The sequence below is a fragment of the Mixophyes fleayi genome, chromosome 1, assembly GCF_038048845.1.
Source record: "Mixophyes fleayi isolate aMixFle1 chromosome 1, aMixFle1.hap1, whole genome shotgun sequence".
Lineage (NCBI taxonomy): Eukaryota > Metazoa > Chordata > Amphibia > Anura > Limnodynastidae > Mixophyes > Mixophyes fleayi.
This window is the reverse complement of record NC_134402.1, coordinates 280,763,822-280,782,135: the sequence shown is the minus strand read 5'-3', so window position 1 is coordinate 280,782,135 and position 18,314 is coordinate 280,763,822. Positions and strand designations below refer to the sequence as shown.

The following is an 18,314-nucleotide window of genomic DNA, read 5'->3' as shown; positions in this document are numbered from 1 at the left end:
GAGATGCTAAAATTATCTTCTTACTACCAATTATGCAATTATAATCAGATGATTATTAGGTATGAAGCATTTTTAGTCACACATGTTGCCATATTGGTTTCTATTTGCAATCTACCACCAACTTGTAAAGACGTATTAGGAAATAAGGATGTAAGGATGATTAAAAAAGCAAGAGAGTCTCCAACTGAATGCACACAGTTCTGTACTATGTCTAGACAATACCAGATGTTCAGACTTTGATTATAATCAAAATTTATTTATTTTTTGAACAAAGAACAAGAAACAATGATTTTAAATAAACACTGAAAATATTCTACACATTTCCTAATTTGCATCTACTTTAAGAACACTTTAAATTAACACAGTATTTGGAATCCAAATATTCTGCTTGTGATGCCGCCGGGAGTGCTAAAATCAAAAGTTTCCAATAAAAGCTTCCACTGATTTCTTCTGGGAAGCTCCACTTTTCCTTCATAAGCAGATGTACAAGAAGTGCAAAACGTCATTGTCATACCTAGAGATCATAAAAACGTAAGTCTGTTCAGCCTTTATTTTATATATACACCGTGTACACTGATAAGCTTCCAGATAAGACTGTGTATGCTGGGGATAGCAGCATATTGAACGGCATTAACCAGACTCCACTGAACACACAAAACAAAATAAAAATAAAAAAAAAAATATACAAAAACATAACTATTAAAAAACAAAAAAGCATTTCATGGACAGCTCATGTGGGTCACGACTAGACTGGCTTGCAATGTGCCATTTCCTCAGGGTACTACTTCCCTGATTCATATAAAGAATGCGAACATGCAACAAAAGCCTCACCCCACCTGTTCAGAACAGATGCCCTTCCAAACAAAAATCATGATGTCATAAGGCAAAATAGTAAGCTGGCTAGAATGGTTTTGGCCAGAGAATATTTTTTGCAAGTATGAACATTTGGGCAAATATATTTAACGTAAAAGTGCCCAGATAATCTTTTGAGAGATAATTATTGCTTTTATAAAACAGATTAAGTTCTCTGGCATATGCTGTGCTTGGCGTGATATATTGTTCAAGTTAGCATGAAAAAGTGTCCATTAGCCAGTGCGGCAATACCCTAGAGGGGGGGTGACAAAACCAGACCTATATACATATACACTTATTAAAGGCTTATGCATATCCTGTTCACTTCTTTAACGTGCATCTACATAACCAAATTACGCCCAGTTCACCAGAGCTTCACAGGAAACTAGACTTTAGGAGTGGAAACAATAATTACAGTTACAAGTCAAGTCCAGGAATAATATACAACATGCATTTACAACTTGGACAATATTCTCTTTTAAAGTTCTTATACTAGAAAAAAAACAAAACAAAACCAAGAAACAAAAACAAACCGGTTTAAATACAACTAGATCCAACTGCATAAAGCAGACAACCAAACAGTAGACATGTTTGATCGCTAATAAATTAAGACGGTGTACAGCTCTTCAGTTGCAGCAAATATGCCCCTATTTTTTTTTTTTTTTTACTGTCTGTATACATTTAAATACATATTTACAATATTTACGGTGATTCTCTCATTTTGAATATCATACATGCATTAAAAAGATACTAAATACAGTCACAAAAAGGACAACTCTTAGCAATTTTATGTGGAGTAAGAAAATAGTTAAATGTGTGAATTGCTTTCTAAACTGCATTTTATCATATGTATAAAGAGAAACAAGCAAAACAAAAATATAAAGTAAAAAAAAACAAAAACTTACAAGCCCAAAAAAAAAAAAAAAATCACCTCACCAGGAGGAAGTTTGGAGGCAAAGGGTAAGGCTAATTACAGCATTGTGATTACTGAGGGTCCCAGATGGGACAAGTTAGCAACGATCTTTAAGAGCATGGCTAGCCATAGGGAGCAATCAAACAGTCTACTTTTGGTTCATTGCAACAACAGCTAGGAAGACAATCCATTCTTTTAACAATACAAAATCCACATTAAGTTTTTTCTGTCACATACACAGTGGAAGTAGTCATTTAGTAAGTGGAGTCACTATTAAATGAGCATATACTTACTAGGAACTTGTGAGATCATAGAACATGAAACACCTTTTGCCTCAGTGTTGTCAATGGATCCTAGAGTGTCTGTGGGCTGCATCCTCATGAATAGTCATTCCGCTCACAAAATGTCTGCCTCCACTGAGTAACCAACTTGGTTTACTTTAAAAACATTTTTTTTCTCTTCACTGATGTAACATTTACTATTAAAATTCACATACTGATGATTATATTTACTCTGCAGCAATGGCATGAGGTAGCCAAGCAGTATGTAAGAAATTCAGTAAAGGAGTCATTTAAGGATGGAGGAAATTGTGTATGGAGTTATCATGTTCGGGCCAAGATGTATTGTTTTGTTTCTCCTCTTAAAGGGAAACCACAACCAATCTTCACTTTTCTGTTCAAACCAGGACAGAAACGCCAATAGATTTATGCATTCTATACAGTTTACTGCAGAGTACTTATAACTTCATATTATCTCCCTTTTCACCCAAGCAAAAAAGATAATATATTGTCCCTATATGGCCCAAATAAACGTATTTTGTCTTCACAGATGCAAGTGCCATGCACAATAAATTAAAGATCAATAGCAAAACATACATGTAAAAACTATTCAAAAGGTAGTTTTTCTTCTTCTTTAAAAGCATTCGTATAAACATAATACTTTTTTTTTTTTGCATTTTTTGCTTTTATATACAGTCATTGGGTCCAAAGCTATACATCTAAGATTTCTTCTGCTGTGCCTCCACACCGCAATCTATATCGGCCTGTCCTCCAGCTGATAGTGGGATCCCACAGGGCAGATAAAAAGATATATATCGTCATAGATTCTCGGATGAACCAGGCAACTGCATAGTCCAGTTTGGAAAAAGGAAGAGGTCCACCCTGAGGGTTGAAGGAAAAAAAATATAAGGTGGTAAAATATCTAATATATTGCATTCTAAACTAAAACAAAATAGATTATTCTTCAGATCAATATGTGAGGATCCTCAAAAATATTTACTTAACCCACCAGTTACAAAAAATGCACCCCCATGTGTCAATGCGTAGTGCACAATTTTTTGGTACTTTACAGCTATAACTGGCCACCATTTGGTTGGAGAGTGGAGCTTGTGAATACATGCTAGGCTGAAAAGGGTAGTATGCCTGCTCCTTGTTTGCTCTTTAGACCGGAAGGCACAGAGGGCATGACATGGTCTTGTATAGCTTAATGACAGCTGCATGGTAAATGTGAGCGACTGTCGTGAAACACTGAATGGCTCTATCAGAGGAGTCCTACAGTGTAGCAGTCACTATTGTTATTGTCCTGTGACTGTTCTAAATACAGGAAGTGTGTGGGCTTCCAAACCTGGGCTGCCAAGAGAGCACTTACATTCTAAGCTGTTCAGCTGAAGATGGGATGCCTGTTGCTGTGGTGTAAAAAATGCTACCCTATTGAAATGCCTTACTGAAGCCCCAGCACGAGGAAGAGGGAGCAGGTGTATATTTATGGTGACATGCGGTGTTGAATAAAAACTTATTTTTGCACCATATTGCAACTATGGAAAGGCTTACTCTTTAAACATTTTTAATTATTTTATTTATTTTGTTTTTGGTTCCCAAAAATAGACAAATTGAAAACCCAGACAGACACCTTTGCTTTATAATCAGACATTACAACTTTATCTATAAAGTGTGAACCCTTGTGGCTCATTTGAACAGCACCATTAAGGACGATTTAAAAAAAAAATTAAAAAAAAAAATAGTAATCTTAACACAATGACAAAGACCTACCTGCACACCTCGAAGTTGAATGTAATCAAATATAAACCACGCCAAGCAGTGGCACATAAAAAACACCATGATATCCCATCGAAAGATGTGATGTGCGGCCCAGCCGATTATTAAACTGGCAACAAAACATTCAGAAATGGGCTCACACACGATTGTGGCAGGCAACATATTGATTCTAAGCTTAGCCCATCTGTAAGATATTGAAACACACAAAAAAGAAAACCTTAAATATTGGCGATTGCTCACAAGCACAATATTTTAAGAACTGCCATGGGCATAACTTTCCACCCAAAAAAAAAAAAAAAAAGCTATGTATTGTACATTCCTTAGTGGTTGTGAAATGTGTGGCAATAACTTATGGTCAACATGCTGAGAATATACATTTTCTAAAGACTTGCCTGATAAATGTAGCTTCTGTGTAATCCTGCAAAGTGTGTGTGTGGGGGGGTGAGGGGCAACTTTGCCAATGAAATCTCAATATATTGTAGGCCAACACCAGTGTTCCCTTTAAGCTGGGCAATCTGGAAATGAGAGTTAAGCCTGTATCTTACTAGGAAACATCCTGCAGATTGTGAATGCAAACCTTTCCGTGGAGCCCTCATTAGTGACCCTTTAACTCTTTCCATTCCAGATTGCTCAGCTTAGAGGGAACACTGGCCAAGACACAGGTTTCACCTCTAGAGTATTTTTTTATGACTCTACCGATGTATCAAAGCCACAGAGACTAGCAATTGCCCAAAATGATGTGAAAATAAAATTGTGATAGTAAAGGAAAATTATAGATTATGTATGTAGGCTATGTCTATAAAACCAACATGTAAGCATTTGCCAAAACATATTTTGATCGCATCAACGGGGATTTAAGAGAAAACCCATACAATTGCAACCAATTAGTATATGTAAAGGAATATCTTCATGCAGTCTCAGAGAACCTCCATGTATGGTTTAAAAAGTTATTCGAAAACAGCAATGCAACCACCAATAACTTATGGGTGAACAGAAATCTGACATTGTAATGTATTTTGTGAGCTGGCAGATTTACCTAATCATCCTAGACTGAAATTGAGATATAGAGTAACATCCAGAATTTTGCATTGCGACTTGTGTAGCCATAGAAAATTTCCAACCCCTAAAAATAGGAAAAAAAATTATATATTTAAAAAATTTACTGAGAGAATTTGGCAACATATATGGTTCCATAAGAGAGAACCCATCACATTTCAGCTTATTATTGGTTTAGATATAGCATCTAGTGCACTATGCAAGTATACAAAGAACATACAATGAAGTGTTTTAAAGCCTTCTCCCAAGCAGGTGGATCACATGTCAGATAGCACTGAGGGTGTCAACATTAAGTAGATGTGTAGCTTATATGATATAGCGAAACAATGGAGCTTCCATGGCAACCAGTATTTCCAGGAACCGAACAAGAAATAAATTAAATTAATTTACCACCTTAATAAAATATCACAAAGGTTAAAAATTTATATATTAAGAGACTTATCTGGGTAGGCCACATATATGGGTAGAGCAATAAACTCTTTTCACATAGTAGGTGCACATGGACCAGAACCCTGTGCACAAAAGGCTGATCCCTTCAACAAGAAGATTACCCCATTTCCTTATTAGAAAGATACTCCTGACTTTGTGTAAACTTTGCAGAACAAAACTCTTTGTACTAGGACTTCCATATCATAGACTTTTCTGGTTTTTTTTAGTCTGGAATGGAATTCTCTTCTTGTTCGATAGATAGATACCAATGTGCTATTCATCATACATGGGGCTTTGTTCAGCATGCAGCAACTCTATGGACGGACTCCTACTGTGTACACATTGCCTACCCAGATACGCCTGCAAACCTTATCTTTTCATACAAGTGATGTATTATTAAAAAAAGTTATTACATTTCATTAAATACGACCCTTTGGAGGTGGCATGTTCGTTTATTTTTAGGTTGGCACCTGGAAATATTGGCTGTCATTGAAGCTCCAGTGACTGCTATAGCAGATAAGCCTATTTATTTCATGTAAGCATATTATTGACGGAGGGTGCCACCTGACATATGCTATACTTCACTTCATTTCTTATTTGTGTATTTATACTTATTCTGATATTAATGGTGAAATAGATAGCACTATTAATTATTTGATATTTTAATGTACTTCCATAGTACACTAACTACCATGTATTTTACTAAAGAGAAAGAAACGCGATCGGTTGCAAAATTTATTTTTCCTTTTTTTTTTTAAAAAATGTTTCATTAACAGAAAATCAAACATTTGAGGTGTGTGTTTGTATAAACATGTATATGCATATACACATACAGCAAAAGATTTTTAGAACTGCAAATTTCTAGCATAAATATTTACCGTATATACTCGAGTATAAGTCGACCCAAATATAAGCCGAGGCACCTAATTTTACCACCAAAAACTGGGAAAACTTATTGACTCGAGTATAAGCCTAGGGTGGGAAATGCAGCAGCTACTGGTAATGGTAAAGCAAAAATCAATGTAGGGTGCTGTCACCATAACAAGGAACCCACAGGCTCTTTATCTGGGCCAACTTTTGGAGTGTGTAACCAGGGTTAACCAGCAAACACACACTGCACCAGATCACATCTTACCAGGCTAACTGCAGCCTATCATTCACCTCCAGTACCATGGAAATGTAAAAATATTTTCACATTTAAGAAAGTAAAGAATACATAAGTTTATTAATGCAAAGCACCAAGAAAGCTTTTAAGCAAGGATTAAGTTACACATGTAACATAACACATAGTACAGTACCATTCAGATGCGCTGGTAGCCAACCCTGGGGTATTCCTTTTTAATGCGTAATCCTTTGTGACAGAGGTGTCACCCCACAGATCCACAACAACATCCCCAGAGATTCAAGAAGAAGAATGAAGCTTACTGGTCCTCAAAGTCCTTCACTTTATGCTCTGATTCTTCAATCAGTTCAGCAGCAGCTGTGTTCCCGCGTTAGTCCTGACATCTCTCTCTCTCTCTCTCTCAGCCCCGCAGTGGAACGCATGTGCGTTCCACATACAGGAAGTTCAGCATTTCTGTTACAAATGCAAAACTTCCTGTCAGTGGAACGCACATGCGTTCCACTGCGGGGCTGAGAGAGAGAGTTAACAGCTCAGGGACCGGACACCAGGTAAGTTCACCCGTGTATAAGCCGAGGGGCCTTTTTCAGCATACAAAAATGTGCTGAAAAACTCGGCTTATACACGAGTATATACGGTATATGTATTTTTAAAAAATATTTGAGACTTTTCAGTTCCACTGCATGCTCTATTTCTAAATAAGCTGTAGTAATGATTGACCCTTCCCAAGATTCATGGTAGTGGGTGTGAAGCCCTAACCAAATGTCTGTTGAGCCAAGCTATTTAGCCCCTTTAATATCATAGAAAAGGTTTGTGGTAACCTCCCTTACACTGGTGTTAGGCATCTAATTTAGATATAAATAAAAAAAAGTCACATCTCAAATTTTGGATAAGAATTTCTTATCAATAAGATAAGAAAACGCCTTAAAGTGGTCTGCTAGCAGTAAAAACCAATATAAAGCATACTTTACATAAAAAGTATCCATTCTATTAAATACATTAATGTTGCTATCAAAGAAAGTGAAAATGGCACAGCCAGTGCTCACAACTTACCGATCGGCTATTGCCTTCGCCATAAAATAATCTTCAGCTATGTATTGGGCAAATGCAATAAGTCCACCAGCCTGATCCAGGATTTCTTTTCTCATCAAACAGGACATCCCTGTTACACATTTGAAACCAGTAACATTGGCAGAAATGTATGACCTTGGATGTGAAGTCCCAAAATAAACCTATGCAATAAAAACAATCGAAGAGAAAAAAAAAGAATCACGTTGGTTCCTATTTCAATATCAAATTTAGATGATCTGAATAGCACATATGTATAGTGTATGTGTAAATATAGTGTACATATTTCTGCAGTTCTAGATGCCTTCTTATGTCTTTATGCCATCTCTTCCCTCATGCTTTACAGATGAGCAATGTTTAATTCAAAATAAATTAAACAGAGAACATTAATACAATCATGTGCAGTAGTTATGCTACAATTGGCAAAAGCTATACACAACACTTGTCAGTTTTCATTGACCTTCAAAAGAACAAGCCAAAACTGGCAAGGCTGAGCGGATGGAGGAAAAAATGATCCCCGTTTAAATTTACTCCAATCAAATGAAAAACATTGCAGGCTTTTGTATAATTATACCATTTACACAAACTGTAATAACTAAATCAGTGATACAACTGACCATTGAGAAAGGTGGGAGATATTCTGCAGAGATGAATACAGAGCAATATAGCGACAAACAAAATACCCCCCCCCCCCCCTTACAAAAAAAAAACCTGTGCGCAAAATGTAGTCTGTGAAAAATGCCCAAAACACTACTCCATGAGAAGCCAGCTTTCAACAATGATCAATCAAAATATTACACTAGCTGCAAACACCAAATCATTTCTCAATATTCAAATTTTGTCCTGGATGAATGTTTGCAGTTTCATTATATATATTCTACAGTGAAACACTAAAGGATTACATATGTATACATAATTAATATTGCTAATTACATTCATATTGGTTGTTTTTTGACATACTAAAGAGCCACCAATGTGACTTCCCCATATATATTCTACACAGGTCACGCAGACACACACACAAAAAGTCTAGTTATTGAATGGGTAGCAGTCAATGAGCACAACCCCCACCCACATGTGTCACATAACCTCACATAACTTGTTTTTCTTCTCCTGGTAAATTGTACACAATGATTTGTCACACCGTCAGAGTGTAGCTTACCTGCTCTAGTGTAGCAGCAAAACCCTGTCTGTCAGCCACATAAGGAAGCCCATGCACCAAGCCAACCTTCTCTGTCATTTGATTGGCCATGTCTGTCAGGGTGTCAGGTTTAACTGTAGTAAAGAAAACAGTTCTAGTTAGGAAAGCTTCCGTCCTTGCAAAATCTATTTAAAAATGGAAAAAGTTGACAAGATTGAAATGTACAGGATTTAACCTCTTGCTTTGTTGCCAGACTATTAATTAATAAACTGGCAGAACACAATCAGCCCCAATCCCACTGGTGTTAAATGTTGTGAACTGTCCTAGAATTCTTACTACAATGGGAAAATTATTTCCATTTTCAGGTCAGATTACTTGGAATGACCCCATATCCATTCAGTGTTGTCACTCTTGTTCAGGTGCATTTACTGCAAGTGGATGCATAGGGAAAGTCTAGGAGACTTGCATTCACCTCTCAAATGCCAGTTACAAACACGAGTACCAACCAAGTGACATGAATTTTCACTTGTTTTATCATGTATTTGTTTTTTTTTTCTCCAAACACCAGTGCATATCAAGCCCTACCAACAATTTCTGTCAGACAGAAGAAACAGATATGTAAAAATATGACAAACTATCAGTACTACATTTCCCAAACCGTTGGTTTTAGGTTTCAATAGTGCTCTGCCCTTTTCCTCAATATGCTATTTTCACTTTGATACATATTAGAATTACATAAACACTGCATCAGTAAAATAAATAAGTCTTGTTCATCAGTAAATTCTGGGAGTCCCCATCTCATTATTCCATTTTCCCTGATTCAGTGACAAGAATGAACAAGACTTAGGATGAATTAATGAATAAAATATAGACTAAGGAACAGCTTCTTAGTAATGGGGAGTAGGCATAAAGTCCAGTTAACACTGACATTCAGTATCTACCACTTTCTTTTATTTTAATGCTTTTAACTTATTTCCCCTAAAATACAGCATTCCATAAATGAAATGTATAATAAATGTTAAGAGTAGTTGAATGGAAATGTTTTATATTCTTTTCGTCAGATGGGTTTAATCTATAACTTACTTCTATATACAAGATAGGAAATGAAAACATGTTACAAAAGAGAAGCTGCAACACTAAAAGCAATTAAAACTCAATCTAGTGAAACTCGAGCAAAATATGAAAACAAATACTTCTACTTACAAAATTGTTTCAGAAAATTCAATAACTATAATGAAAATGTGATTGGTTACCCCCTCTGCATTTAAAAGCATATTAGTTGTCTTAACACAAGTACAGCGAACGATTCCCTGGGGGATTGGCATTAAAATAGTCTGTCAATTTACAACAGAAAGTATAAACCGAATTGTTTGGTAGATGACGCCCCCGTCCCCCCCAAATCAGTCAAAAAGGATGCAGGCTTCGGAAAATAAAACAATGGTAGACATTACACAAACATAAGCAGCCTCTGTTACATACGATCTGCTTTATTAGGACATAGTTTTACGCATTTTTACCGTTTATACAGCAAAAATGAGGAATATTTTTGTGGAGCAAAAATCTGCGCAAGGTGTCTTGCGGCCGTTCTGGAGACACCTTGCAAGGATTTTTTTTTAGAATTCAATCTCCCCCACAGAACAGAAACTAAGACTATGTTACATATGTAATGACTGAGTAAGAAGTAGCAGTTCCTTATTAGGTTTATGTATTGTCTACAGAGAAGATAACATACGCAAGACATATTATGCACTAGGAGGCCATGGAAGGATAAACAGATCTTATCAAGTCCCACTGGTCTCATAAAGCTCATGAAAAATCACAACAGAGACAGAATTAGTTCTACATTAACTCTACAGACAATATAAAAATAGATATTTAAATAAATAATGACAACAGCTACTGAAGCCATTTTGATTACTTCCCATAGAGAGAATGCATCATGGGACGAAAGTGTTTTTTTTTTTTTCATATAACTGAATTAGAAGAGATCCCTAGAAATATTTTGCTTTATAACTCACGAATGTTATGCCCAGCACTATGGGAATGCACTCAAATCAACTTCAGTACCAGTTCCAAAGTCACTGAAAATGTTCTTTTAACAACATACCTTTGATTCCACTATCACAAATCCAAATGAGATCATACTTGGCAAGCTCATATCCAGGCATTAGGTTGTTTATCTTTGGGTTAATGCCAACCTTCTTACCACCTAGCAGCAGTGAAAAATAAATAAAAAAGGGTTTAAAAGTTGCAATTAGGTTTCAATAAAAGAGGAATTTTTAGAAGTAGACTATCGTGCACTGCAAGGAGGCCAAGACAAAGTTATTGAACTACATGTAAGGGGGAGAAAACAGGTCCCAGCGGTAAAAAGAAAAAGCTGCTTGAGTGATGCTCTCCTCATAAACCGAACATGTTGTAATAATAAAATAAATAATCTCTCTATCTATCTATATCTCTATATATATCTGACTGATGCTAACTATATCAGTAGTTTCCTTAAAGCTCCGCTGCTTGCATGAGTTTTGCAGGCAGGCCTGTTAGGGAATCTGGCACGCCAGCAAAAACGGAGATTGCAAACAGTGCTGTGTGATGTATCTTGAAAGTCAAAGCAGTTTTCCCTTCATCAGCATAACCTGCTGGGAATAGTATGGTCAATACCAGTATGAAAAACCCTTGTGAGAAGCAGAAATTTCTGAACATAAGTACAGTATCAAATATTATTTATCTGCAATGGAGGTTCTCATAATTTCCTTAGAAAAGCACCAAGTTACTTGGCCACTCTCCAGGGCTTAAACTAATAACGAACTATCGCAAAGCACATCCAAAATAATTGCTCTTTGAAAGACAGATAAGAAAATCCTGGAATACAGTAAATAGATGTTGTGCCCTTGCACTGCAGCAATTGATTGTATAGAGTTGCAGCTTGTTGTGCAATACAAGCATATGTGAGCGATTCATGAACAAAGCGCCTGTTACAATGGACAAAGAAAAATGCCTAGCAATACTGCATTATGTGTGTTTAACATAAGTATACAAATATGTCATATCTGTTTTTTACAACATGCGTATGTGACAATATAGGAAGCAGTTCTCTTGTTCACATCAAACGCAAGTGGAAACACACATGTAGATACCTAACCACAGCTAACTGTGTTTATAATACGCTCCCATTAAGATTAATGCAAGTTTTAAAAATACATTCACACCCCCAAAATACAAAAAAAAAAACAAAAAAAAAAAACACACACACACCTCAGTGCATTGCATGTAAAAAAAAAAAAAAAAAAAAAAAAAAAAAGCAAATTTGTAGTGTCCTGTGGTATAATGCCTTGTTTTCACCATTTTTCATATGAACATAAACCTGCATTAGAAACTCAGAACTTTAATGTCTGTGTGTAGCCTTACACATTCTGCCAATTCCAGCTTAAACATACGGCATGTCTGGTGAAAAGGATTCTACATGTCTCTTAATGTGAGCATTATTATTAATTATTATTATTATTATTATTATTAATAATAATCACACTTCCATAGTGCCAGCACTCTGTAGCGCTTTACAAATTGGAACAAAACAGTAATAAAATATGCCTGTGCATTAAAGAGAAATAGGAAAGCGACACTGCTTACAAACTATAGGTGATATATTATAATATTTAGATATTGAGAAACCTGAGCAGTCTGAGATTTCCAGCTATACAGAAGCAGTATGGTGCTGTAAATCTGAAATCTAAGGAACCAGCAGCAGAACATGACATAAAATGAGCAGGATTATGAATTGGAGTATCCCTGTAATGACTGCTACAACATATCGTCTTAAAAAGTGCACCACCAATATTGTGTACAAATTGGATATTTTTACTTAAGCACAACACAAACTTGTTACATAAGAGTTTTCATTTTAATAATTTTAGTTCAGTAAGTATAGACTCTATAATCCAGGATGCTGTGTTTGTCTGGCCTTTGTTTGGCACACCATGCCTAGCAGGCCTCTCTAGAGATCAGTTTGCAAATAAAATATTTCCTACCTGTATTTGAAAAGCAAAAAAAAACAACAAAAAAAAAAAAAAGCAACAAACCAACAACTTAAAGCATGTAACAGTAGTTTCTCTGTGTTGTAAATATTAGTTAATTGTATTCTCTAGTGTTGTCTATAGTCTGGACCAAATGGATTAAGAGACACATGCAGGTGTCTGTTCAATAAGCAATTTATTAGAATTAAAAAAAAAAAAAAAAAAATCCTTTACATACTACAATGGTAGAACAATTTTTAAAGGGAAATATAGGTCAACTGGAGATGGGAAAGGACCTAATTACCATGTGTAAAATAAACAAAAACAAATAAAAATACTAACAATAGGGAAGTTATAAATTCCAGGCCCCTGACTGAAAGGTAACGTTACACTGTACAAATCTGTTTGCAATGTGCCTTTATTACTTTGTGAAAACATACAAATATACACAATAATAGGGCCCCATGTTACTCTTGCCTTACTTTAACTAAAGAAGCATGAATCGCACAGCTTCTACCCGCGGGGTGATATTACATGGCGCAGACAGCAGCATTCCTCCTTTGATCTCCCATGTACAGCTGGCACGGCGAGACCTTGCTGCGCTGTGTCACATATGTTATGTGACATACCAGGTCATATATGTTATATGTCAATATATCTTTGAACAACAGGGTGAAGGACTGGTGGATCAAATTAAGACGAAAAAAAAAATAAAAAAAAAAATTAAGATACAAATTCACAATAAGACTTACCAATAAATAAATTGGCATCCACATTGGGGTATTTGCCAAGTAACTTTTTACATACATCCACAGCTGGGTCATCAACATCCTGCACACAAAGGAGGATTTCAAACTGTAAAACAGAATAACAATAATGAATATTGGTAGAGAAAAGCTCAACTGTTGGCAAGTCTGGATAAACATTAGTTATAAACTACACTTACAGGATTAACAACACAAAAGGGAAATCCCTGACACAGTGGAGACCTACCGAATTACTAAAGTATCTCTACACATCTCTTTGCCAAGATTCTCAAATAACTCCCATTATTCTTATTTCAAGTAACATTATGCTTCAATTTCAATGCACATGGCAGAAAGGTTATATGTATAATCTTAATTTTCCCTCCCCCTATACTATGTACTTGTGGCAGGTGTAAATTAAGAAGGCCGCTTTGGGGAGTGTCACAACAGGTTTGTTATTGTATGCTCATTAAGACAACACCCCAGTATGGGAACAATACTATATTCTTTTATTCTCATTCATCCCCATTACACAAGTCATCCTGGTTTAGAGCAGTCATTTTTTTCTGAATAGGACTCAAAAGATCAACAAATGCAGGAAGTAATAGACAATTCTGAGCTCCATCAAAACTGTGGAAAACTATGGAATTATGGAGTTAATGATTTAGAATAGCCTAACAAGATAAATGTTGGAACTTGACAGTTAATGATCTGCAATAAACCATCATAATTATCAGTTGTAAAAATGTCTTAGATTTAGAGTCCATTCCAGCTAAAATTCTCCCAACTGTTACTAACGTCTGTTGCAAAGAGTCAGAGTGCGAAGCAGTCAAATGCCAGCCTTATTTCTGGGCATGTGCCAAAATTATATGTTCGTTTGTGACTAAACCATTCACAAACATGGTTTACATAAAAGTGTCACCATATGGAAGGAATGGGCAATATTATTCAGAAAAGTGGACAGCTAGATGTAGAAACTCAGTTTTCTACGATGAATTACAAAATCTGTTCAGGCAGTAAAGACGACCATCATATTTCATATTCCATGTTAAAGCACAGGGAGGTTGATGTTGAACACACCCACTTCTGTGTTACCCTGCAACAGGCAATTTGTCTGGTTTTCATTGCAGCTGATCGTGTAGGACATGATCTGAATAGACTTATGTAGCTCAGACAGATCCAGATGTTCGACTTGAATGCCGAACAGCCAGATATTTCCAATTTGGCCACACAAGTCCATGGAAGTGTATTATTGCAGTCTTATTTTGTAAAGCACATTCGGTGGGGGAAAGAATTAAATTCTGAGCAAAGAGCCACCGGACTGAAATCTCCACTCATTTATTTAATTCACGTCATAGAAATGCATGCACAAAAAGTGATTACTCTATCGTAGTATTATTATTATAATTATTATTAATAACTTATAAGGCGCCACAAAGGGTCCGCAGCGCCGTACATTACATATACAGAAAACAGAGAACCAAGACACAACATGATACAGAAAGAACAAAAATATATACAAACACAGGTAACAAGGTAAAGCAGATCAAATTATTTCTGGGACAGTTAGCGAAAGGTATGGCAGAAATCAGCGATAAGTAGGCCAAAGCTAAAGAAAACAGGGCTAGCGAAGCCGGCCAAGAGGTACAGAGGGTGATGGAATAGTAGAAGGAGCACAGAAGGAAAGAGGGACCTGCTCCTGAGAGCTTACTTCCTAAAAGGAAAGGGGGGAGACACAAGTAGGGTGGTACTAACAGGGGGAGAGTGCCAGGACACGGGAGATAGGAGGAGGACCGATAGACTTGAATAAAGAAATGAGTCTTAAGGGCACGCTTGAAGCTTTTGAGAATAGATGCTAACCCGACGGAACATGGAAGATCGTTCCACAGCAGGGGGGCAGCCCGGGCAATGTCCTGAAGACGGGAGTGAGGAGGTGATCAGTGAAGTAGTGAGGCGGTGGTCACAAGTAGAGTGGAGGGGGCAGGTAGGAGTGTAGGTAGATACATAGAAGGTATTAGACAATCTCGTGGCGCCAAAATAACAAACAATGAAGATGTAGGAAAACCACTTTAATGGTGCAAGTGGGTACAAAATCGGTATTAGTTTCAAACTATGGTTCAATAAAAATAAACAATAAATTGCTAAACCTGTTTGAAGTTAAAGAGTTCGATCACCACAAAGGATATGAATGAGGGTCGTAGTCTACTGATATCAAACAGGTTTAGCAATTTATTGTTTATTTTTATTGAACCATAGTTTGAAACTAATACCGATTTTGTACCCACTTGCACCATTAAAGTGGTTTTCCTACATCTTCATTGTTTGTTATTTTGGCGCCACGAGATTGTCTAATACCTTCTATGTATGTCCTTTTGAGGGTGCGAGCCTACCCCTCTGTTTTATCTTGAGGCAGCCTATCGTCCATACACACTTCAAGGAAGCGCAGGTCCCAATCCATCTCTATATTGATTTGTTTACTAGTAGGCTTCTTGGGACCTTGCAGCATCCAAATTTCCCTCCCTAGTTATGCTTCAACTGCTTAGAAAAGACAGACTATCTAGGGTAGGGGACATCTTTTCAAAAAAAGATAGAATAATAGAAACTCAAGTGAGTGAGGACACTTTTTGTGCCCACTTTCTGAGATACGAAAAACTACTCACTCTTAAAATTAAGCAATGGTGGGAAGTTACCACTCTGAAGAAATATTTAGAGAACAAATTGGTCCCAAGAGGCCTCAGAATCTTCAAACGCTCCACTTTTAATCTTGAGAATCCTAAATTTATGGAAGCATGGAACCATACATTGGAGACATGCTCCAATGAACTTATGCAACACATCATTAGAGATAGGGAAACCTCTATACAAAAAATAGAGGAGGAAATTACCCTACTACAGGAAAAACTCAGTCCTCTTAAAGATTTAGAGGACTATATTAAACTAGAAGAGTTGACCCAAAACAAACTTCGGAGTATTGAGGATACCCTCATTAAAAATAAAGAGAAGAAATTTTTGAGGGTTGTAAAAGATTATGAACTAAACGTACATTTTCAACCACAAGATACAGATGAGACATCTCATACTTTGAAAGGAACATATTACTCCAAACAATACACTAAGAAACATAGAAACAATTCCATCAGCACGTACTCTGGCAAACACCAGTACCCACACAATAACATTCGACACCCCCAACCTAGGGAAAAATTCAGATCTCCCCTTATCAAAAAGATCCCTACACAGAAAGCATCAAATAGAAATTACTTACCATTCGATCCTAAAAACATAGGGACCCCCACCAGACGAAGATTTCCCAATAGGACCCCAAGTAAGAATAGCCACTACTCCCAATATTCTAAGAGATATAACCTATCTCCAAAGAAACAGACTATTCATCTGGCTCTCACTAGTTATAGGAAAGGTAGACAATTCTCATACAAAGAAACGTTAGAGACACAGAAAACCTTCCTCAATAGACTAGAAGAAGCCCAAAAAGAACCATGTACCCGATCAATATCCTGGGACAAGGACCCAGATGCAAATATGGACTTTTTTTTAGGATTAGCTCAGGTATCATCCCTGGCATCAGATTTGCAGAACCCTTCAGGCAACGACAGCCACCCACAACTTCCGAGTGTACGGAAAAAGAAAAAACGACAAGAACTATCAGAGGAAAGCGAGGAGGAGGAAACACGAGAAAGAGGAGCCAGACCCAAAATTCGCAAGTAAAAAAACAACCAAGATGGTATCTACAACCTCAGCAACGCCACACTTTCCACTCCCCAGAAACACACCCTAGCAAAGGGCCTCAAATTTGCACCCACTAAACCATTGAACAAGTTCGAGACCTTTATAGATCTCCATAAATTCATCCGTAAAGTTACTTTAAAAAAGTTTTTTTACCCGCAACCCCATTAGCTCCCAACCCAATATGGCTTACAAAGAAATACCAACAGACTCCCTCGATCAATACACACACACTAACTTCAAAGAAAAATCCTCTTTTTACCCCCAACATATCAAAGGGCCCTTCGTCACCACCTTTCAAAAATTGGTTGAAGAGAACTTAGATCAACTTAACATCCGGAAAAAACCATTACACCCTAACCTCACTAAGAAAGAAAGACAGGCGGTCTTAGACCTGGAACAAAACCGAGAAATAGTGATCAAGCCAGCGGATAAAGGTGGGGGCATCACTATTCTGAACACAACAGATTACAACGCTGAACTGGACAGACAAGTTAGCGATGTTACCACCTATGAACACCTCCCAGGCAATCCAATTACGAAATATCAGAAAGATCTGAATATTCTATTAGGCAAAGCAGCCAAAGAAGGGATTTTAAATAAATCGGAACTCAAATTTTTATTTATTAACCATCCCAGATTGTCAGTTCTTTACCAGCTACCGAAAATTCATAAATCACTCACCAATTCGCCTGGTAGACCCATAGTTTCTGGGATTAGCTCACTCACAACCAATTTATCAAGTTATATTGATTTTTTCCTGCAACCGTTCGTGGTGAAACAGAGAAGCTACCTCAGAGACAAGTCATACTTTAGAAATCCTTAATAAAGTCGAATGGAAAGAAAATTTCTTTTTCATGACATGTATAGAGACATGACGTCACACCATAATAGATCATGAAGCAGGATGCAAACACATACAACATATTCTAACCAATCAGAATTACCCATACAACAAATTGATTTTTTGCTAGATAGCATCCTTTTCATCTTAGAACACAATTACTTTTGAGCCACCAGTGGGTACCATAGGCAGATTCACGGGACAGAGATGGGTACAAAATTCGCACCGAGTTACGCGAATCTGTTTATGGCCCACTGAAATAATGAGTGTCTATGGGCCAACAATCCCTTCTCAGAAAACATCCTTCTATGGCATGGGTACATAGATGATGTCCTTT

At 36.8% G+C, this 18,314-nt stretch overlaps 1 protein-coding gene across 1 annotated transcript in view; it reads right to left on the bottom strand.

The window, feature by feature from the left end:
• Positions 1-235: 235 nt before the first annotated feature.
• The window catches only part of UGCG (UDP-glucose ceramide glucosyltransferase), a 41,789-nt gene continuing 23,710 nt past the window's right edge, over positions 236-18,314 (bottom strand). The window contains exons 3-9 of the mRNA XM_075210943.1: positions 13,396-13,498; positions 10,741-10,842; positions 8,655-8,767; positions 7,478-7,656; positions 4,856-4,942; positions 3,814-4,003; positions 236-2,925 (exon numbers count right to left, since the gene is read on the bottom strand). Of these exons, the coding sequence (XP_075067044.1) occupies positions 2,755-2,925; positions 3,814-4,003; positions 4,856-4,942; positions 7,478-7,656; positions 8,655-8,767; positions 10,741-10,842; positions 13,396-13,498 (945 nt within the window). The 3' untranslated portion in view covers positions 236-2,754. The remainder of the gene's footprint in view (positions 2,926-3,813; positions 4,004-4,855; positions 4,943-7,477; positions 7,657-8,654; positions 8,768-10,740; positions 10,843-13,395; positions 13,499-18,314) is intronic.